The sequence below is a fragment of the Phalangium opilio genome, unplaced genomic scaffold (genome assembly GCF_054372755.1).
Source record: "Phalangium opilio isolate 3A_F unplaced genomic scaffold, DU_Popi_V2 ptg000002l_1, whole genome shotgun sequence".
NCBI lineage: Eukaryota > Metazoa > Arthropoda > Arachnida > Opiliones > Phalangiidae > Phalangium > Phalangium opilio.
In genome coordinates this window covers 7,709,308-7,732,141 of record NW_028324144.1, presented here as the reverse complement: position 1 = coordinate 7,732,141, position 22,834 = coordinate 7,709,308, and the positions used below count along the sequence as shown (strand labels likewise).

At 36.9% G+C, this 22,834-nt stretch overlaps 2 protein-coding genes across 4 annotated transcripts in view; both read right to left on the bottom strand.

Moving 5' to 3' along the window:
* The window catches only part of norpA (no receptor potential A), a 33,711-nt gene extending 14,896 nt beyond the window's left edge, over positions 1-18,815 (bottom strand). Inside the window, exons 1-4 of one of the 3 annotated variants that reach the window (XM_089850331.1) lie at positions 3,786-4,000; positions 3,642-3,709; positions 2,189-2,382; positions 975-1,061 (exon numbers count right to left, since the gene is read on the bottom strand). In XM_089850331.1, the coding sequence (XP_089706457.1) occupies positions 975-1,061; positions 2,189-2,272 (171 nt within the window). In that variant the 5' untranslated portion in view covers positions 2,273-2,382; positions 3,642-3,709; positions 3,786-4,000. Of the gene's footprint in view, positions 1-974; positions 1,062-2,188; positions 2,383-3,641; positions 4,001-18,281 lie in introns of those variants that run through there. The other 2 variants (XM_089850330.1, XM_089850329.1) reach the window with 2 other exon arrangements.
* A 1,100-nt stretch (positions 18,816-19,915) lies between these two features.
* LOC149718579 (tubulin alpha chain, testis-specific-like) lies at positions 19,916-22,237 on the bottom strand. The gene is made up of 3 exons (XM_089850460.1): positions 21,058-22,237; positions 20,457-20,984; positions 19,916-20,373 (listed from the first exon to the last, which is right to left on the bottom strand). Exons 1-3 carry the CDS (start codon positions 21,577-21,579, stop codon positions 20,071-20,073), a joined length of 1,353 nt encoding a protein of 450 aa, XP_089706586.1. The 5' UTR covers positions 21,580-22,237; the 3' UTR covers positions 19,916-20,070.
* Positions 22,238-22,834: the final 597 nt, after the last annotated feature.

Below are 22,834 nucleotides of genomic sequence, written 5' to 3'. Positions count from 1 at the left end.
CATGTTACATAAATAAAGTATTAAGAGGATACAGAGTGTCATCCTTCTTCTATTATCCCCTTCTGATAACTGATCTTTCCATGTGAATTTTACTGGGTTTGAAATTTTAAGAACTTAATTTTTGACAATTTCTATAATTCGCTTTGCACTAAACAAACGAAATGTTATAGCCGGTAAGAGTCAGTGGGGTTATATGTACGGAAATAAAGACTTAAAGTTACCACGTGGAATGTACATTTTAGTGTAATAAAAATTGTAAATTTGTTCTATGAACCCTAATTACGATTTTCTGCCTTGAAATTTATATTTGATATAAAAATTTCACGATACAGTTTTCAAATATCACTACACAGCGTTTGGGAAACTTTGTTCTAAATTAATTATATCCTGTTGTAATGAGTCATTTTTGCAAATGACGTCACAACCATTGCCTCGTCGCAAAAATGTCATTAAAATATATCAGCCTGTCTAAGACCATTTGTAGTTATCTCATTTTTTTAGCCGATAACAACAACAATGATAAATATGGCAACCATAATAAGTATGGGTCAGCCATGCGGGACAAGTCCACGATTTCTGAACGCCGCTCTCAACACCCAATTTATAAACAATCCATGTTCAATATATGATTTCTAAACATACATACGGAGACTCTCGTGGTGCATGATTTCTATTCAGTTACGGAGACTGATATGGACTACAATTACATACTTTTAGCACAATTGATTTTAAGATATGTGAAGATAGATTTAGAAAAGAATAAATAAATAAATAAATAAATAAATAAATAAATAAGTTCAGCTAGCTAATTGGACCAAGTCATCTTGCGACTTATTGCCACTTATCTAACGCCTTTACAATGCATAGAGGGGTGGTGGCTAGCCCCTATGCCACAGCTAACCGACAGCGCCCTATACTAACTATTACCGTTAACCTCTGCAAGTTTTGATGGAATAATTAAGTGTTGAACTTACCCGATTATCGCTCTTCCAAAATATAAAGAAACCAAATTCATCAACTTTGAAAGTGGCCCCTGGTTCGTAAACGAGCTGTTCTTTTTCCTATAACAATGAGTAATCATTTATAACTAATGAACTACTTTTATTAAACACTGTGAACAGATAAATCGCAATTTATATTGAGTCAGGGATAGATGCAATTTTAGAAGCAGGAATTGAGTACGCTTAGTATTTACTTCAGTCCGACTCATAGCCCAGTGTAGAGCCCCTCCTGCCAACACGTAACGAAAATTTTAAATTATCTTATTGGCTCACTTAAACTGCGTTTTCATGACGTTTCTGACGGGAACGGTGAAAAATGCGTAATTCCTTTTTACCTCTGTCGCTATGACCCGCCTCTTCTTTCATACCCCTCCGTCCCGGGGAAGGGGTCAGGAACTTTGACGCGCGCCCAGATTACTTTGTCCTCCATTCCTGCTTCTAAAATTGCATCTATCCCTGATTGAGTAAATGTCGCAGAACTGCCGACGGGAAAGTAATCGGTGTGATAAATGTCACACCTATGAACCATTTTTAAACCCTAGTAAAAAGAATGACTGATCTCATTGCAAGAGTAGTTGTTTCTTATCTCATTGGATATACAGTTTATACAATTACAGGATAACAAAACTACAAATGTAACACTCTTGATTTTAACAGTATTACGTGGCCTTACTAAACTATACAAACCTTGTTTCGATAAAAAACATTATCTTAAACGTTTTTGGTGTAATCACTTTTTAAGACGAAGTTATGTTTCTTTTCGTAGTGTACATTTTTGGCGCCACATAGATAGGGCGCCAAAAAAGCTTTGTTTCCTTGTTGTATAATTAAAATGTAATTGTAAGTACTGTAAAAAGGTGGAATTCATAAACGTCGGACTCAACGCAATTTAGTACAGGCGAAGGCAGGGCGTTGTGCGCGAACATCCTGCCTTTTGCGCACGACGCCCTGCCTTCGCCTGTACTAAATTGCGTTGCTTCCGACGTTTATGAATTCCACCATAAAACGTCTATACACGATATCCAATGAAATAGTAAATAAGTCGAAAAACCACAAAAAATCATTCTTATTTCTATCTTTAAATGCAATGTCATGGTCTGACATTTACCATACCGATTTCTTCCGTCGGCAGTAAATTGTTCGTCTGATCTGTTTTTACACTGAACGATGTCATAAAAGCTTCTTACCTCTTCCCAACGATCAAAAACACAACCATTGAGTAAAAACTCCGGAATGGGTCTTCGCCAAATGAATTCGAACGCTTTGGTCATTTTGCACTTAGATCTGGTCCGACGACGTTAAGACGGAATGGGTTAGTGGTGCTCTATAAACTTTGATGAGATCGGTTCAGCAACCCGTGTTCCATTCGCCACTCCATAATCTGTAATGCAAATGAACTATAGTCAGTTTTTTACATGATGTTGAATTTATAAAGTAATCGATGCTTTTTATGATTTTGTATGCAAATATTATTATCAGTGTCGTTTCCGCATTGAAAATTGGCAAGAAGTACGTCTGCAGCCATGCAGGGATAGATTTAATTTTAGAAGTAGGAATGAAGAACGGAGTAATCTGGGCGCGCGTCAAAGTCCCGGACCCCCTTCCACGGGACGGAGAGGTATGAAAAAAGAGGCGGGTCATAGTTACAGAGAGGTAAAAAGGAATTACGTATTTTTCGCCGTCCCCGTCAGCAACGTCATCAAAACGTAGTTTAAGTGAGCCAATAAGGTAATTTAAAATTTTCGTTACGTGTTGGAGGGTGGGGCTCTATGTTGGGATATGAGTCGGACTGAAGTAAATACTAACCCTTCTCCATTCCTACTTCTAAAATTAAATCTATCCCTGCTGTAACTTTAATAAAAAAATTGATTCATGATATGAACAAATTTTTTACTCATTTCGATAATGTTTTTCAATACAAATATATTATTTCAGAAAGTGATTCATTTTTATGTTTGATTCTTATGAAAAGTCACAACCCGTTACCGAAATTGTTTAATCTGCACGGTTGTATCAGTAACACTAGGGGAAGAATTTAGTAGTAGTTTCGTTGAGTTGCTCAAGAATAGGTCCGCGAAACCCTAGCCATTAAGCCTGTTAAGAACATTCTATTAAAAACCTTAACATTTTAACTTTATGATTCACCCCTAATTAATTAAGCATCGTTTTTTTAAATGGAATTTGAAAATTGTAAAAAAGGTAGTTATCTAAAAAGCAACATGATACGAGTGGGAACATGGACTACTTAATGTTTAGCATCTACATAGACAGGCAACATTGCCACCAAACTATAGCTTCGTTATTGACAAAAAATTTAAAATGTCATGACAGATGCGACTTCGGTACGTTTTATTGTCGAGAATGACGGTCCCAATAATGAAAGTTACATATCCCAGCGTTCCATTTAATTACCTCGCTTTTCTAAGTTTCGTTACTCAAATTTAATAATATTTTGTGGGCTGAAAATTTAGAAAGGGGCTTTTTTAAAGACATTAAACGTAGCGTAGTAAATTCTAATTTTGTCAAAATTTTCATTTAAATCGGGGCTAATTTATAGTGCCTGAAAAACCGTAACCTTTAGAATGGATATTCACTTGAACTACGAATTTTAATTATGTAATTAATACAATAAACACTTACACGATAATATTGTGAAGTTAGTTAACGGTCGTGAAACTAAGCAAAAACAATACTTGGCTACGTAGTTACTGAACAAGCGATAGTTTAAAAAACTGTTAAATTAACGGATAAAAAACACGATAATTTTCTACGTAGAAAACCTACACGTTGAATCGTTCAACCTAACAATACAATTAATAAGTTTAGTAACTTTAAAAGTGAAATTTCGAAGGTAGAAAAATGTCATACAGTTTGAGAGGAAGGATAACGCAATATCTGTGCCGTCAAAGTCATTCGCTTTACTAACTTCGTTCTTAGAAAGTTTTAAATCAAATTTTTTGAGAAAATATCCAATAAAACTGGTATAGACGTTCCCTTTCAAGAGGATGGAACTCTTAACAGAATTTTCTAAAAGACTAAAAGGATTTTGGTGAAAGCGCAGAAACCCCACCAACGCTAAAATCCTGAACTATTTTTCTTTTCTTTTTTTCACATTGAGAGTTTACCGAGTGCAAGACAGGGGCTTGACATTTTTTCAACACCTTAGAAATTATACGTCCGAAGCCTTGGTCTTCAGTCAACGCTAACTTTAACGAACACTACGTAATTCCCTCATTTTTCTGGGTCACGTGCGGCCGATGTTCGGATTGAAAGAAGAGCTGATCAAATCCAATTAGGAAGCAAAGTAAAAGAGAAAAAAATAATAATAAATAAAAGTGGAAAAAAAAGGTTATCTCAAAGCGAAAATACAACGCTGGGGAATAGGTTCCTTTTCCAAAAAGCATTTGAAAAATTTAATATCAGTATCCTTGAATATTTGAACTCTTCAACTGAGACGTATTACGAAGAAGAGTTTTTTTTACATTTTTTTTGAGCTCAAGTACTGTGTTGTTAGGGGCTCAAAATATTCAGTTTTTAGCCTCATCGTAAATATCGTTTATACTACGACAGTATTAGTTTTGGACGCAACGTCTCTGAGGAAGTAGTTGTGACGGATTTTGCAATTAAAATTGGGTAATGGTATGATGTTGTCACGTGATCTAGAGCAGGCTAGTCTAGATCACATGACATACGAGCCTAGTCTAGATCACGTGACATACTAGCCTAGTCTAGATCACGTGACACCATTATAACACCTTATTAGCCAGTCTAGATCACGTGACAACATTATAACACCTTATTAGCCAGTCTAGATCACATGACAACATTATAACACCTTATTAGCCAGTCTAGATCACATGACAACATTATAACAGGTAATTAAGTCAAGCATAGGTGACATCATAAGATGTGTTCCATAAGTATGATAGTACCTATACTTCGTGATCCTAGAGACTTACTGAGACCTAGTTCGAGTACGACAAGCGAGAATTGACTACACTCGGTTAATTTTGCAGTCCATCTTCCTATTTAGTCTATACCAAGCCTTTGACCGCGCCCCAGTCACCAGGCGTCGATTTACGTGAATCTATGACCTACGTCACTTCATGACAAGCTCCAATTTGCAACCAGTGATAAACTTAGGGAACATATTTTATGAACTTATGATAAAGGTAACTGAACAAATAGTTATGGAACTCCAATTCTAATTTACAAAGCAAGATAAGGGATAGGTTAACTTTTAGAAGGTTAGCGTGTTAAACTGTAATATACAATGTGTTTCTGATAAGTCTGCCATATATTAAGGGAGATGTTGTTTGAGACGAAAATTTTCTATAACATTTTGCCCTAAGGGTCACTGTTTTCGAGTTATGATTTCAGTGTTTTAGGGATGACCCCTTAATTAAATTAGAAATCATTGTCTTTCAATTTCTTAATTAAATTTAAGGGGTCATCCGTAAAATAGTCCAATCTCAACTTGGAAACGGTGGCCCGGACGGCAAAATGTCATAGAACATTTTCGACTCAAAATCGTGCATCCAAAGAACGTCCGTGTATATAATTATTAAAATAAATGGTTATAGGCATCATTATAGTTGGCATTGATTTGAAGAGGAGTTTTACTATAAGGTTTTGGAGGCTTTTTATCATTCTAATGCAATATCTATTTGTTTCAACCCTTCATGTTCCCTTTAAGAATTTTTTAACTTATTAACTTTGACGTAATTGATTGACCGGGGAATTCCAACTGTTTTGGAGCCTTTGGAAATTGTTAATTATCGTATAGGATCAGTTGAACTTAGTTTAGTTTTTCACCAGAAGTAAATCAATCGAAGTAGAATATAGTTCAAGGCAAAAGTAAATCAATCGAAGTAAAATAAAGTTTAAGGAAAAAGTAAATCAATCGAAATAAAATATAGTTTTAGGCAAAAGTAAATACGTTGAAGTTAAATAGTTTTCGGCAATAGTAAATGTATTAGAGTAAAATAGTTTTTCTTCCAAAGTAAATATATGTTAAAAATTAGATTAAATTTCTCCAAAATTAACTAAAATAGTAGTATTTAATTTCTTGAAGACACATCTGAATTAACATTTAGTGTCCAAAGATTATTTAACGTTTAGAGCTCACAACTCCTTAATAATGAAATTCATTTTGCTGAAGTGGTACAAGAAATGAACAAACTGACTTCCGTGACTGAGATGAACTCTTCAAGGGAATAAAGTTTTTTTTGTGCGTGTGTCTTTTCACTCTCAAATTAGACCGTCGCAACGATTTTAACGCCTACATCTATTTGGATGATTAATCAATGTCCAAATAGCGAAGGATGATTATTTTTTTATCCTAAACAATTTTCTCGCACGTGGAATATTGTGTTATACAAGGTTATACTTTCGAAGGTAGAGGTATAGAGCTAGAATGAAGCATTACATATTTGTTTACGGTTAGCGGCATATTTCCACTTAATAAAATAAACCATGAACGTTCTCCTTACGAATAATGTGCTATAATATTAGAATTATTAGAAATAAGGCAGAACGTTGCTCTATTTATAATTTTACCTTTTTTTTACAAGATGAAATTGGAGTCGAGTTTGGCGCTGTCTACTCGGTGCAATTTAAAGGGTACTTAAACAGATAGGGTTTCCAATTTTTGTAAAAGATAAATATTAGTCCTAGTTTGTGTATAAAAATTGTAACAGTAACAACTTCGTGCAGGATACGTAATACGTAAAATTCTACATTGTAATTTTTTACTGTTTTGCTCATTCGGGAACTGGCAACCATGTTTCCAAAGAATAAAACAAGTTGGGAAACCAAAATAAACCTCTCCGAGTCGAGACGCAATTAAGAGGTTTTTCTTAAATAATTAAATAAATAAAATTGATATTAATTATTTTAATCGGCAGTAATTTACCTTAATTCTAGTTAAATCGTTGTAAGAAACTTTATACCTGAAATAATTTTAAACATAGCTATTGTTGACGTTTGAATTCAAGCGTATGCCTCTTTAACAATTTTTGGAAATTTAGGGTATATAAAGCGATCGCTTCACAACAAATGATAAGTAAACCCGCGATTGCGTGAACCTTTGGTAGAATCCCTGCCATTGGTAGGCTAAATGTTTCTCGTAACCCTGGCCGATTGCCGCATACTTCTTAACACTAAAGATGGTAGTAGAAGCCAAGAATTGCTTGCAAACTGCGAACGCAGTGACAGACACACAGAGGCTTCCAGTGTAATACCTCTCCGAGACGGCATCATCACTCTGAGAGATAATAATAACGCGTGGCCCATGGGTTCGTTTGATACAATCTAGGCGGCTAAAGTTCCCTTTTAAAGATTTGTACAATACCCTTACAGGTCGAGAGTGTGGCGCACTCCTTAAGTCATGCTTCTAGGCGACAAAGTTTTAGGGATTATTACATATGTTTACATATATAGATTTACATAAGAGTGTTTCTGTTAAGACTGCCATAAATTACCAGTTTAGGAACACTTCTACCATTAAAAGTACATACACTTCTGCTAGATAAAGACTCATTAACGTTCTTAGACTGGAGGCTATTGAAATTGTCTTAACAAGATGGGCACTCTGATATCTCATCCTCCTTTTGTGTGCCAATTTCCTTGTTTGAGAGCCCGTACCTCCGAAAGTAAATGTTTTACACCATATGTTCTTTGACACTTTTCACTCAGTCTGACCCAAAGAACACACCCTTTAATTTAATCAGACTTAGAAGAAAAACCCTGATATCTATATCCATATATAACACAAGAGTCCTGACTGACTGACAGACTTAGTGATAATCAACGCCCAGCCCAAACCGCTTGCTCTAGAAGGCTGAAAATTTGCACGAACGTTACTCATAAGTAGTAGGCGCGTACTAAGAAAGATTTTTTCAATCCGCCGCCATCTTAAAAAATTACGCCCAAAAATGTAAAAAATCTTCTCTATACAACAAAGTCCGCGCGTTTCAACCGATTTCGCAAATATTTAGTACACTGATTTCCTTTAACCTATAGATGGGCTGAATGGTCTTTTGGGTTCGATTTGTTGCCATCTTTTTAAATGGTGGCCAAAAACTTAAAAACCCTTAATGTCCGCATGAAAAGTAATAAAAAATGTCCCGACGGGTGCCTTCGCTCCTAGGGTGCTACAAAAATATTAGTCATCAGTAAAATCTACCCATTTTTTATATCATTTTAATGGAAGTTATATATATTTATTTGTGAAATTCACGAATTCTAAAACACAGGCCTCATTCGGTATTTATGAGCTATATTTTATTATTTTATAATATTTTAGATCTAGCCGCAATAAAACCAAAACGCATGCACTTACGGCTGGCTTTCCTTAAATATTTATGAAGCGTATTGTTTTTCTTAGCAATTGTCGTAATGTTTCCTTTCTTAGGATTAAATTACAGGACGGCACGGCTCTTTTAAATCGAAACACTTGAAACAAACAAGCCATCAATTTAACAAACACTCATTGAAATTCAAGGCAACACGAAAATAATTTAAAACAACTTCCTGCTAAAATATTTACGTATCCAACTGTCTTAATGCGAATCTAGAAAATTGTACTCCAAGCCAAAACGCTGATATTAGCAGAAATAAGATAAGGGACTAGAAGTAAAGAGTTCTAGCATTGGTAGTAGATCCTGGCACTAGTGAACAAATTTGAGGATTTTATGCCGCTTCCATCGCGCCTACACTAGAGAGAAAAAATTGGTCGAGTTCCATAAAAATTTTCCATCCCCTTCCCCTCAACCTAAAGCCGCGGAACATGGACGCGGGTGCTTGAATCTAGTTCGGCCGTCTACCGCCGCGAGCGTCTCACGTTTTGGAGGGAAAACTCAAAAACCACTACCAAAGGGCCAACCGTTGGTGTGTTATCAAGAATATTCACTTTTGCCATGTGAAGAATTTCGTTACCTCGATACTTCTAGTCCCTTATCTTACTTCTGACATTAGGTATATACGTCAATAGGTTATTGTAGAACTTCCGCTGATACTCAAACACACCACTGAATAGTCCCTAGCTGTCACAGTCACTTAATTTAAATAATGTCAAACTTGTCATTGTTTAGGCTTAGTGATAACAATTGATATTAACCATGTAAGAGGTTTTTTCATTTACAATCTAATATTACATAATGCGTTGTGGGTTATACGATTGGATTTTGTGGCCTTCATGACAATCACATTAAGTAAGCAAAGGGGAAGATTTTTTATGTATAAGCTGCATAATAATTCAATAACGTAGACCTATTTTTAGACCAAAAGCCAATAAACCTCGTTGGTTAATAATAAGAAGAAAAAAAATCGAAACACGCCCAACAGCAATGTCAGACATGGAGACTACGTGCATTTTTCTTCATATTTTTCTCTAGAAAAGTTGAGGAGTTCCTCACTTGATAAATCCTGTTTCAAATATAAATCTTACGATTTAAATCATAAGTTCATAGGATATGTTCCATAAGTTTGTCACAGGTTACTGAGACCTTGTCATGAAGTGACGTAGGTCATAGATTCTCGTAAAGCGACGCCTGGTGAGGCGCTGTCAAAGCCTTAGTAATGCAGACTAAATAGGAAGATGGACTGCATAACCAACCGAGTGTAGTCTGCAATTCTCGCTTGTCGTTCTCGAACTATCTCGAGCTGTCTCTAGCATTACGAATTATAGGAAGTTACTTATGGAACATATCTTATAAACTTATGTTTAAATGGATAGTTGTGTATAAAACGATCATTATATTTTGGATTGAACATGTTCTATGTTTTGAGAAATATTTATTCTAAGTTTTGAGGTTTGAAGAATATTTCGAGACCTTTAGGTAAACGACACCGTTATGACGTCGCCCTATTGCTACAGTTACGGCGTCGCAAACGGTACGCTCTACATTGCAAAAAGTCCAATCGGAAGCAACAAATCTTTATCACCAAAAGCGACATAGTTATGACGTCATCACCTACTAAAACGGCGGCCAGATTGTTTTCACACATGGAGGATTCATACCATTTACACCATGTGTGAAAACTATCTATTTAGAAAGGTTTTCGAATTTCTAATAGCAAAACTAACTTCTTAGGCTCAATTTTCACATTTTCAGGTATTTAAAACTATCAAAACTTATGGAAGTCTACATAAAACGCTACTGTTTCAAGGAATTTAAAGTATATTTTGAGATTTACGAAGAAATAGGTTAATTTAACAAAATTTACTATTTACTTGTATTTATAAACATTAAAGTTACAAGATTCAAGAGTTTTTGGGACTAGTTCTAAATTAATAAAATTTAATTACTTGTTAGAGTTTATGTGACACGCACATGAATTCAAGTGATTTAATTAATTATAAGTTATATCAGATTTTTGATTAAATAGCGTTGAAATACGTAGCTAGCAAAATTTAATGGAGTGAGGAGCCCCCCAACCTAAAGCGTTAAGAAAGATAAAGGTCTCGATCGAATTTTTTGGACATTTTCTAAAAGTGGAAAGTGTAATTAAGGCGGCACGCCATCAAAAGATCACTCAAAAACACATGTATTCTGAAGAAGGATATTTAAAACCACGAATTATCTTCAAGTAAGATCTGAACTAAGAAATTCAGCCCTGGAAAAAGAACATTATGGACTGCTGTTCTTAAATATACAACGACAGCGGCTCTAGAACGTGCGAATGTCAGAGCAAGCGCTTCGCTACGGGTTTGAGGGGTACTAATTTATTGCACTGGGGCGCTCTAGGACAGGGTTCGCACAAAATGTTTGGAATGATATGCCCTGACTTTTCAAGGTTTTTCCTGACTAAATTCCACAAATTTCCCTGACCATTTACAATAACTTACATGGCGTAAATATATGAAAGCCAATGAAAATTCACTCTAATAATTTTTGCATGAGTTGTTATTGTTATAAAAATAAGCCAACAATGTCGTTCAAATTTAACTTTATCAAATTTTGTCAAATCTTAGACAACACATTTCGCTCCAATATATTTTTTCCTGACTTTTTAGGTTATTTTTCAACTTCCTTGACTTTTCCCTGACCTTTTAGGCCCATTTTAAATTTCCCTGACTTTTTCTAGGTTTTCTAGGATTTCCAGGTCGTGTACGAACCCTGTAGGAGAACTCTAAAAATATCAGCTCGCACTAGATCTTCCGTTTTCCATTTACCTAGAGCTTCACCCCAAATAATTAAAGGGCTACCCTCAGACCAAATTACTTTCCTTATATTCCGTAGTTTATTTTATAAGAGGTCAGGAAATGGTGTCTGTTTTATTTCCAGAGCAATCTGTGAGCGATCTTCGCGCGTTCTGCATCAGATTTTATGATGTCTTAGAACAAAACACGAGCGATCTCAGAGCATGTAAATGGAATACGCCATGCACAACTAAGCCAAGAAAGCTAAATATCCTGAAAACCCGATCTCGGCGAACAGAAGATGTTTTTTAGTCCCCCCGTTACAAGTTATGGTCGAGAGGAAGCTCAAACATCGGCCTTTGGCACGATCGCCCATTGTTAGTTCGATCATCCGTTATCAGCTCCAGTACAACCCTTATCTTTGGATCTCACGCGTGAAATAAGCTTCATCGCGTTTACGGAATGGTTTGTAGAAACAATGTCTGTTTGTCCGATGGAAAAGCATTTAATCTACCTGAAGTGGAGACTATGAAGTTGTTGCGAGTCAAAGCTAGGTACCTCTCCCAATCGCAAACATTCAGATTTCGCCAATAAGCGAGGTATTTTCCACCCGGTTAAGATTCTTTGTATATAGTATTGGTCAAAGAACACAATTTCTTACTGAAGGAGATGACATCATTTGGCACCAACAGAATAATTAGTCTTAACAGTTAGGCATATATGGATGCCAATGTGGCTTTTGTTTACTTTAGTATATCTGTTTCGTATATAATTGAGGTAATCTTCAACTTTAACATGTAATATGTTTTGTATTATTTATATTTTAAGGCTTACTTGTTTTTCTTAAGCTTTAATGAGGTTGTATCAAGACTGGGCACTGCATCCCATTGTAATTCTTCGGTGCAAGCCAAACTGCCTTTTAGCTCATGGAAAAATCGATAATGAACACCTTAAAAAAGGCTGCCTATTGAGAGTTTTCGAGTGTAGTTCGAAGGATAGCCTAATACCGCGACCTCTGACCCGACCAAATTACTGGACTATTTTCAAAGGCCCCCACATTTAAGCCTCGGAGGAGGAAAGTTTGATACACCATGCGCTAACAAGAGAGCCCATTCCAATGTATTTACGTAAAATTTACCCATAGTATCCTAGTTTTTGGTTGGGCATAAGCTTTGGGTGCTACAACATCTATTTACACGTGACTTTGCAACGTAAAAAAATATTTCCTTCAAAATGTGGCTGCACTAACTGATGCCCAACCATGAAAAGCATTTTGGTATTTTTAAACAGCTACAGATAACCTATAAATATAAACTGCTCCAGAATCAAACTCTCTTCCTTCAAGTTTAAACAGTGAGCCTTTGAAATTTCCAGTAAGTTAATAAACCAGAAAAATAGAGAATATCATTAACGTCTTCATGGGCGCCTAGTTTTAAACATTGAGTTCTGCGAAATCTCAGCCGAATAACTCCTGGATGGGAAAGGGAAGCAAAACCGGCCGTTTTCAAATGGCATCGCCATGTGATACACTTAGACGGCTGAGGCGATTAGATTTTGAGCTAATATTTAGGCCTACCCAAGTTTGGACTATAGATACACTACATGCAGTGATGCCGTATTCAAACATGCCGCGTTACACTATCTCCAACCCAGGAGTCATTAATCTGAGGTGAAATTTCGAACGACCATGGTAGGCCTTTCTGTCATGGCTTTTTCTACTGTTTTTGTATGGAGAAAGCGCCCATGCAGTTTCCCCTTGTCCTATGGGGTTTATAAAATCCATCATTATGCCAAAAAAAGCTGGCAATGGTAATGAGGCTTTAAGTTATAAATTAAATCAGGTGCATTTGCCACTCCCTTTAAAACCAAAGCCATTGTCCGTGTGTTACCTCCCAAACCTCGACAAAGATATTTTGGTAAATATCTTGTTAGTTATCGATCGGGAGAAGGGACAATATGATAGTCGCCCTTTGCGAGGTTAATAGTCAAAAGAATAGATTTGGGAAAATGAAACAACGCCCTAGGATGATGCTCTACTGCAAGGAGAGGAAATGGATATTCCCCACCCCACACAGTCCGAGATAGTTAACTTAGTAGGGTTGGGCGGAACAATTCACCAAAAGGCTAAAATATATAATACGATTCCTATTATATAAGTTATCTAATGAGGATATAGCGTTTCCAAGTTGTTCTTAGATTAGAAAGGTTCAAACGGTGAGGTTTCATTTATAATTTATTAAGGTTAATGATGGGAAAAGTAACAGGACAAGCTTGCAATTTACCAGCAACATGATAACAATAGGTATGGTTTCATATGGGTTTAAAAAACCGATGTAGTTACAATGATTTTAGTAATGTCAGAAGGCAAAAAACCTTCGTGGGAAGAACAGGTGTGAAAAATTTAACAGTACTCAACCATTCATTTTGATTTTAGCCAAACAATAATAAATGAGGTTGCGCAATGTTTTCGAAAACACGACCCATCTTTTGCCCGATTATAAATATGCATGTAACAAATCTTTTCATATTAATTTTTAAATCTAGTTTCAGGGATATATATTTTGAACTATTTCTATATTTGGCTTTGCCCTATTCGACAAAAATGCCTGGTGAAAATATGATTTTATAGCCTGTGTGGGCTGTTAAAACAGTGTCACTAGACTAGACTCCTAGAGACAGTGAGATTAATTTATTTGTAGACCCATAATGACTTAAAGGAAGGGTTTAGTGGAAAATCAAGTGATGATTTTTTTATCGATTATTCTACTAATTAAAAGATAGAGCTCGGCATTATCTATCAATTATCCAAGTAATTTTATCTTTATCCATACTCGAAACTTATCCACTGAACTTGCAGGTTAAATCGTATTATAATCCACAAATTTGTTTATAAATAATCGGTTATCCACCAATTTGTGGATAATTGATCGAAAATGCCGAGCTCTATTAGAAAGACCAGTCTGTATAGTCAAACATTTCGTAAACACCTCCGAATGGCTTTAAAATTGAAATTAGGTTCAGATCTTAAAGGCCGACTTCCAAAGGGTTCAAGCGAACTGAAAACCGAGCATCGAGACTAACAATGGCGCAACCGTGCTGATTTTCAAATCCCCGCTGGGGCAAAAGTTGCAAGGGTTCTAACTAACTGAAAGCCGTGATATATGTGGTTCTAGCGAACAGAAGATAAGCAATAGAAATCCTTTTTCCTCCCAAATTTTTGCTTTCCTCTGAAGGAAATTCTCTATTGCTCATCTTCAGTTCGCTAGAACCTCATAGCACGGTTTTCATTTAGCTAGAACCATTTCAACTTTTGCCCCAGCGGGGATTCGAAAATCGGCACGGTCGCTCCATTGTTAGTCTCGATGCTCGGTTTTCAGTTCGCTAGAACACCTTTTCGTTGGAAGTCGGCCTTTAAGGATAATTGGAAATAAACCGCTCCGACCAATCGCGTAACGCCCTGCCTTTTAATTAACAAAATTCTCGTGACAAATACAGTAATTAGAATTAATAAATAAATAGAAATAATTATCAACACAATATTTGAAGGTAATCGCAAAACCGTGGCATTAAACTGGAGGCCATGTACACTCGAATACTTCGATAAGCGATCGAGATAAGGCCATAAGATGAGTGGGCGTTATAATAATAATAATATAAATTAAAAGGTGTTTTCGTTAGAGGGCTTTATTATATTGCTCCGAGGAATGTTTCTAATTTCTTATCTTGCTAATTTAATAATAGAGCGTCAAAAGTGACAGAATCTAAATTGATAAGATTAAAGGAATAGTAGCGCAAAACATCTAACAACCGATTTTTAAATTTTTGGTAGGAAAAAATAATTCCAATTTTTTTAGAAAAAACTGCAAAATATTAGGTGCAATAGTTATGTTGTTATGAGTATCATTTAAGATAAATGAAAGGGGAAAAACATACTAACTGTTATGTGCGATATTCCCTGGATTTTAAAGATAATTACGATATTCTCTGGGTTTTCGAGATAATTACGATATTCCCTGGGTTTTCGAGATAATTACGATATTCCCTGGGTTTTCGAGATAATTACGATATTCCCTGGGTTTTCGAGATAATTACGATATTCCCTGCGTTTTCGAGATAATTACTATATTCCCTGGGTTTTCGAGATAATTACTATATTCCACGGGTTTTCGAGATAATTACGATATCCCCGGGGTTTTCGACATAATTACGATATTCCTGGGGTTTTCGAGATAATTACGATATTCCCGGGGTTTTCGAGATAATTACGATATTCCCCGGGTTTTCGAAATAATTACGATATTCCCCGGGTTTTCGAAATAATTACGATATTCCCCGGGTTTTCGAAATAATTACGATATTCCCCGGGTTTTCGAGATAATTACGATATTCCCCGGGTTTTCGAGATAATTACGATATTCCCCGGGTTTTCGAGATAATTACGATATTCCCCGGGTTTCCGAGATAATTATGACATTCCCTGGGTTTTAAAGATAATTACGACATTCCCTGGGTTTTAAAGATAATTACGACATTCCCTGGGTTTTAAAGATAATTACGATATTCCCGGGGTTTTCGAGATAATTACGTTATTCCCGGGGTTTTCGAGATAATGACGATATTCCCTGAGTTTTAAAGATAATTACGATATTCCCCGGGTTTTCGAAATAATTACGATATTCCCCGGGTTTTCGAGATAATTACGATATTCCCCGGGTTTTCGAGATAATTACGATATTCCCCGGGTTTTCGAGATAATTACGATATTCCCCGGGTTTCCGAGATAATTACGACATTCCCTGGGTTTTAAAGATAATTACGACATTCCCTGGGTTTTAAAGATAATTACGATATTCCCGGGGGTTTCGAGATAATTACGTCATTCCCGGGGTTTTCGAGATAATGACGATATTCCCTGAGTTTTAAAGATAATTACGATATTCCCCGGGTTTTCGAAATAATTACGATATTCCCCGGGTTTTCGAGATAATTACGATATTCCCCGGGTTTTCGAGATAATTACGATATTCCCCGGGTTTTCGAGATAATTACGATATTCCCCGGGTTTCCGAGATAATTACGACATTCCCTGGGTTTTAAAGATAATTACGATATTCCCGGGGGTTTCGAGATAATTACGTCATTCCCGGGGTTTTCGAGATAATGACGATATTCCCTGAGTTTTAAAGATAATTACGATATTCCCGGGGTTTTCGAGATAATTACGACATTCCCTGGGTTTTAAAGATAATTACGACATTCCCGGGGTTTTCGAGATAATTACGATATTCCCGGGGTTTTCGAGATAATTACCATTTTCCCGGAATTTTCAAATCATGATGCTCTTTATATTTCAAGTTCTTCTCTGTTTTCCATATACGTAAGAACTACTACTACTACTACTATTACAACTACTTGATCACATTTGCAGGTGAAGATACGGAGAAACTGTGTTGTCAGTTATTTTGAACGGTCAAATGCCCCATTATTCACTGGCCTCTATAAAAACATTTTTATGAAGTATTTCAATGATACAATCACTGAATGGAAACAAACTGCCTCAAAATTCGGCGTTTCATAACATGATGGATTTCTGCTCGAATAACCATGAACAACTTTGACATTCAAATGAATAACAATAGAGTGTATGAATACAATTTAGCCGCATATATAGTACCGTATTTGAGATGGACTTTTTAAATGTCTGACAACGTTGATGGAGATTAAGTTGTTCGCGACTTTCGGAAATTGTAATGTAGTAAGGTTTCTATGGGTCTCTGATCAAATTCCGAAATGTTTATAGAAAAAAAATGCGATTTTGTAGGACATTTTTAAATAATTATAGGACTAAATATGACAAATTTTTTTTCAAATTTCAAGAGTTCAAGAAGCAATTAAGATGAAAACTAAGTGAAATGTAACTTTATAAGTATCTTTAATAGTATAGCATATTACAAGAAGGCAGGGGTTACGCGATTGGTCGGAAGTGCAATTTTCAAATGATATATATAAAATCTCAACGTAATTTGAATTTTAAACTCATTCGGAAGGACTTCCTGGATGTTTCACTATGCAGATGTCTTATTATTTGTATAGAAGAATCGATTTTCCTTTTCACTCACTCTTTAAGGAGCCTACTGGACCAAATGAAGTGAGTTTAACGTTATAGAGAAGTAAGTCACTTGAAGTTAGTTTGTTAAATTCCAATAAGATATGGCATGGATATGGGGATCTTACACCCTTTGGTGCGGAAAAAGATATGACTAGTGTAAGAGACCAGCCCTGGGGCCATCGCGTTGACAATTGAACCGTGCAATTAATATACATTATAGTAAGAGGATATTCTATACTAAAGATGTAAAATATTAAAACAACATTCACGGACACTTATTTATATTCTAAGTATGACGAAGGGGAATATTTAATTCATTCATTGGAAATTTCGAGTCGACTACCAGACCACCATAACTTGAAGTAAAAATATTTTTTCTTGCAACAATTGCACGTTTCGCAACTAAGTACATGCTTTATTAGGCGACATCAGAAGACGACTTCACAAGCAGCGCAACTTTGACTTGGGGTCCTAAGGGTTAAGTCTCTTTTGGAGTCCTTTAAGGGTTACCTAAGTCTAGGTGATGGGATTTTTGGAGAATAGACCATTCATATTCAATCGCGCCTGCAATTTATACAAATCACTAGAAATGTTTTTATGAAAGGCGATTATAAAAAACACGAAACCCTTGAATTTTAACGGCAGTGACGTACGCGCAATTAAAACTTCGTCTAATGACCTTTTGTTATGAATATATAACATACATGATTGACGAAGCGTGTAAGTGCTGTCAATGCTAAAAATTTACGAAAACGTAAAATACCCGAAACGGTTTTTGACGGTTGATTCTTTATTTGCTGTTTTAGCGTCTGTATTGAATTAAAACAAAAATGCTGCCTACAACCACACATCTCATAGACCTACGCTCGGCGTCAAAAAAAAAACTTTCACGAGAATAACATTCTTTTTCCTGTACAATGCATTATACGCGGCTGTATATTTATTATAAAAATACGCGTAGGCTCTAATTCTTCTCCGCGCTAGGCTTAGCTATGATATAATGATATTATATAAATGAGTCACTTACTTACATCCCAAATGCAATTCGACGAAGATTAATTTAGATGACTGGCAATTCGTTCAAATTCTGCTTAAGTCTTGTTACGTTGGCGAACGAGTGAAAATATTATGACTTTCGAATCAATTTTCGTTAAAGAATGGATTGTGTACATCCATTTTCGACGCGGCGAGGAAGTAGTACGGAGGAAGTAAAACCGCTGTCGGTGTAGCCTACTTGTCTAGCCTTCCTCTCTTTGAGATCATCCTTCTCCGCACTTCAGTTTCTAAAATCTTTAGAGAGAGAAGACCTATCGCTGATCCCGCATGCAGGCTCCCGAACAGGGACCTACTATCGTACCGTTAAGCCGAATTTCTGTTTAGGATGGAAAAAATAACCGAAAGGCAAAATGAGGTCACCTGCGTGGATCGTAAGAGGAGAGTCGGCTCAGCTGAGCAGCCGCGAATCGCTCTCTCTCTCTTACGTATTCTCGGAACAGAGTCGATAACCGGATGAAAGCAAATTGTCATGCGCCAGGCGGCAGCAGCTTTGCGCGCGTGATGACGAAATACTTAACGGGACTTTTTTTTAATGTATGTACATTGTCATTCGGTGCTACCATCTATGTAGTATTTTGTTAAACAATTGGTGGCGGAGGGATTACATAATATTTTCAAAAACATTATAACGACTTTAATTTTCTATTATGAAGCTTACGTTTGGTTAGGTTTGATTAAAAATAATAAGCCAGCTGACGAAATGCTTTTTTTTAAATAACATAGTCATTCGGTGCTACCATCTCTGTAGTATTTTGCTAAACAATTGGTGTCTGAGTTACCTATATTTCCATAAACATGAAAAAAAAACTTTTATTTTAATTTTTTATTATGAAATTTTGTGAAATTATATTAATGAAACTTACGTTTGGTTAGGATTCATTAAAAAATAATAAGCCAGCTTAACCATAGCCCACTCGATCCGCGCTCCCGGACGCTGCGCTGCTCGGGCTATCGTCGTGACGCGCGTGATCGAGTGGGCTATGCGTAAAGTGACGTCCCTACACAGATAAGTTCGAGTAGCTCTATATAGTGGACTGGTAAACTACCGGCTTCTAGACTTGAGTTTTGTCCCGACAGGGGGAGTGGTCCCGGGTGAAGTGAAACTGTGAACAAACTTAAAACGAAAACCGGTCCAAATTGAGAACCCACTTGATTAATTACTAGGTAGAAAAGTTTTACTAGCCTCTAGTAGACACAGCACAGTCGTGTCTCACCGCAGCACCAACCTCCCATCCAGCCCAGCGTTTCCCCTACTCCTTTGGGAAAACAGCGTCTTGGATCTTCGGGCGAGATATCCGCATCATGCAGTGTTCGCTTCTCTTACGACATTAATGGAATGGTCCATTTATGAATTTTTGACGAAACATTGAAAACGGATTTGGAAAAACGTGGTTTAACACATTCACGGATCTTACGGCAATTTTAATTTCGCCAAAAGCATTAAAAACCTATTTACTAAAAATATTGTACGTTACTGGTTTATAAAATATAAAAAATAACATTGAAAACATCGCTCCAGATATTCACATCTCAATAACTGTGTAGAACAAAACATCCCGATAAATTAAGTTCATTTATTAAAAAAGCAATAGCAAAACTACAACCTTGTATCCAGGCTTAAATGTACATTAAACAAATTATTTAAATTAATTAAGGAGTTAAGTTGTTAGTTACTCTAGAATGATATATAACTTTTACAAAAAAAAAAATTCACGACAATCTCAATTTTACATTGACCAAAATCAAGCTTAACACACCACTCAGTGCTCATTAAACGACTCGAGAGGGTCCTCGTCGCTCACGCAATCATATCCGACTTCCTCGTAGTCTTTCTCCAAAGCCGCCAAGTCCTCGCGTGCTTCCGAAAATTCGCCTTCCTCCATCCCTTCACCGACGTACCAATGGACAAAAGCGCGTTTCGAGTACATCAAATCGAACTTATGGTTGAGGTTGCTGAAGGCCTCTACGATTGATGTAGTGTTGGCAAGCATGCACGCTGCTCGCACTGATCTAGCCGAATTGCCACCTGGTACGACGCTCGGGCCCTGAGAGTTGATACCGACCTAGGATTTGAAAAAAATGTTAGGAATCAATGAAGCCTACAACATCGCAATCTCCCAGCTTCCACCGAAGACTAAGTTATTACCTTGAAGCCGGTTGGACACCAATCAACGAAATGAATTGTTCGATTTTTCTTAATTTCGGATATGGCTGCGTTGACATCCTTCGGTACCACATCACCACGGTAAAGCAAACAGCAAGCCATGTACTTGCCGCGTCTAGGGTCGCATTTCACCATCTGGTTATTTGGATCGAAGCAAGACCTGGTGATGTCAATGACGCTCAGGTGTTCGTGGTTGGCCCTCTCGGCGGATATGATTGGCGCGTAGGTGACCAATGGAAAATGGATACGAGGATAGGGCACCAAGTTCGTCTGGAACTCCGATATGTCCACATTGAGGGAACCATCGAATCGCAGGGAAGCTGTGATTGAAGAGACTACTTGGCCGATTATTTGGTTCAAGTTGCGGTAGTCCGGTCTTTCGATGCCCAACTGCTTCGAACAGATGTCGAAGATAGCCTCGTTGTCAACGATGAAGGTACAATTCGAGTGCTCCATAGTAGTGTGCGTTGTTAGGACGGAGTTGTACGGCTCAACAACCGCCGTGGACACCTGAAATGAATTAGTGCCACTAGGTTAAGCCCAAGATAAAGAAATAATCTGCAAGTGACGGAGTATAAGTTACCTTAGGTGATGGGTAGATCGCAAACTCCAATTTGTTACTCTTTCCGAACTCGACGGACAATTTCTCCATCAAGAGCGAGGCAAATCCAGATCCGGTCCCTCCACCAAAACTCCTGAAGATGAGAAAGCCTTGAAGGCCTTCACACTGATCCGCCAGTTTTCTACATCGGTCCATGACGACATCAATATACTCTTTGCCAACGGTGTAATGACCCCTGGCGTAATTGTTCGAGGCGTCCTCTTTCCCAGTAATCATTTGATCAGGATGATACAACTGATTGTAGGGCCCTTTCCTGACTTGGTCGATGACAGTTGGCTCCAAATCAACGAAGATGGCACGAGGGACGTAATGGGATGAACTGGTTTCGTTGAAAAAGCTCGTTGGCGAGTCGCTTGTCATGTCCTTTGCGCTGTCCATTGTTCCATCAGGGTTGATACCATGTTCGAGGCAGTATAATTCCCAACAGGAGTTTCCAATCTGGACTCCGGCTTGACCAACGTGGACACTGATGCACTCCCTCATTATGTAACTGCGTCAATTGATTAACTAATACCTGGCTTCAAATATTGCACGATTTCGTAGAAGTCCTTTCAAATGACTGTGCCTTATGTGACTGGTTTACTAGCTTTTATATCAGGACTTTCATATTTTTGCTCCTATAGTTTTTTAAAATTATCGTAAAGATTACCGTATTTTACTATTTTTTATATGTCTAAAGAAACGTACATTAAATTTTAGACCTTCACGTGATAATTATAAGAATGAAATCAATTTAGCCAGATCTTTTTAGGCTTGTATATTTTTTTCATACATTCTGAAGGAGTATAATTCCCACTCTATTCTTAAATCTTGTTGCTTTATAACGCCCTATTACCACTCAAGGCTTATCCACCTTTTATTTTCCATTTTTTGGCATATACATACAGTAAAATTTGTAATTTTGGATCCTAGAGGCTTTCCGTGTTTCGCAAGGAATTGTGTAAGCATATAAACGCAGTGTTTTAAGGACTGCGAAACAAAATTTGTATGCCTATAAAGATTCATTTTAAAAGTTCATCTCAGGCCTAAATAAATTTTCGAATTTTAGCGCCCGTTTTAGAAGCCGTAACAGTCGTTTACTCTGTAGTTCCCTGCGCCAGCACTGCACGAAAGCATTTTTCTCATCCGTTATCAAATCAATAAAGCGTTACTATGGCAACCGAAATTCCACTCTCCAATGTGACTATCAAACCATACGTTCCAGTATAGTATTCATGCTCTATTGATGTACTAATTCGTGTAAAATAAAAGTCTTTGGGAGGAAATTCGAATGTGGGTTTCACTTATTGTTGCGATCTCGAAAAATCAGTATTGACAAAAGTCCATTAAATTAGCCTAGAAAGTAACCAAAAGCGGGTTTGGGACTCTCTTCTCTTGTGTAGCAATACTGAAGAAGGGCGACGCATTCGCCACCTCGCGATAACTTTTCTCAGATCTAATGTTTAGGTGCGACTCGAACCCCAAAATTTGCCCTATTGAGACTTTTGAGAGAGAAACAAGTTGGAAAAACCAAATTATTACCTCTACCGCGCCGCCATTGGTTTAGTGGCGTCTGCAAAATTGAACCTCTTACTCTTACCTCCCTAAGTCTGTGAGAATTCAACCAATCACGTAGGAGTAAGAGGTTCAGATTAGCAGACGCCACTAAACCAATGGCGGCGCAATAGTCCTCGTTTTCAATACTAATTAAATGCTAATTATTTAGCAATAAGAGATCATTTATTTATTTTTTAATATT

What these genes read in the sequence shown, in the direction of transcription:
- LOC149718579 (XM_089850460.1), bottom strand. Translation starts at nt 21,579, where the DNA reads ATGAGGGAGTGCATCAGTGTCCACGTTGGTCAAGCCGGAGTCCAGATT. An exon ending in CGATCTACCCATCACCTAAG is followed by an intron (nt 20,985 to 21,057) that starts GTAACTTATACT and finishes AATTCATTTCAG; the next exon opens with GTGTCCACGGCGGTTGTTGA. An exon ending in GGTGTCCAACCGGCTTCAAG is followed by an intron (nt 20,374 to 20,456) that starts GTAATAACTTAG and finishes TTCAAATCCTAG; the next exon opens with GTCGGTATCAACTCTCAGGG.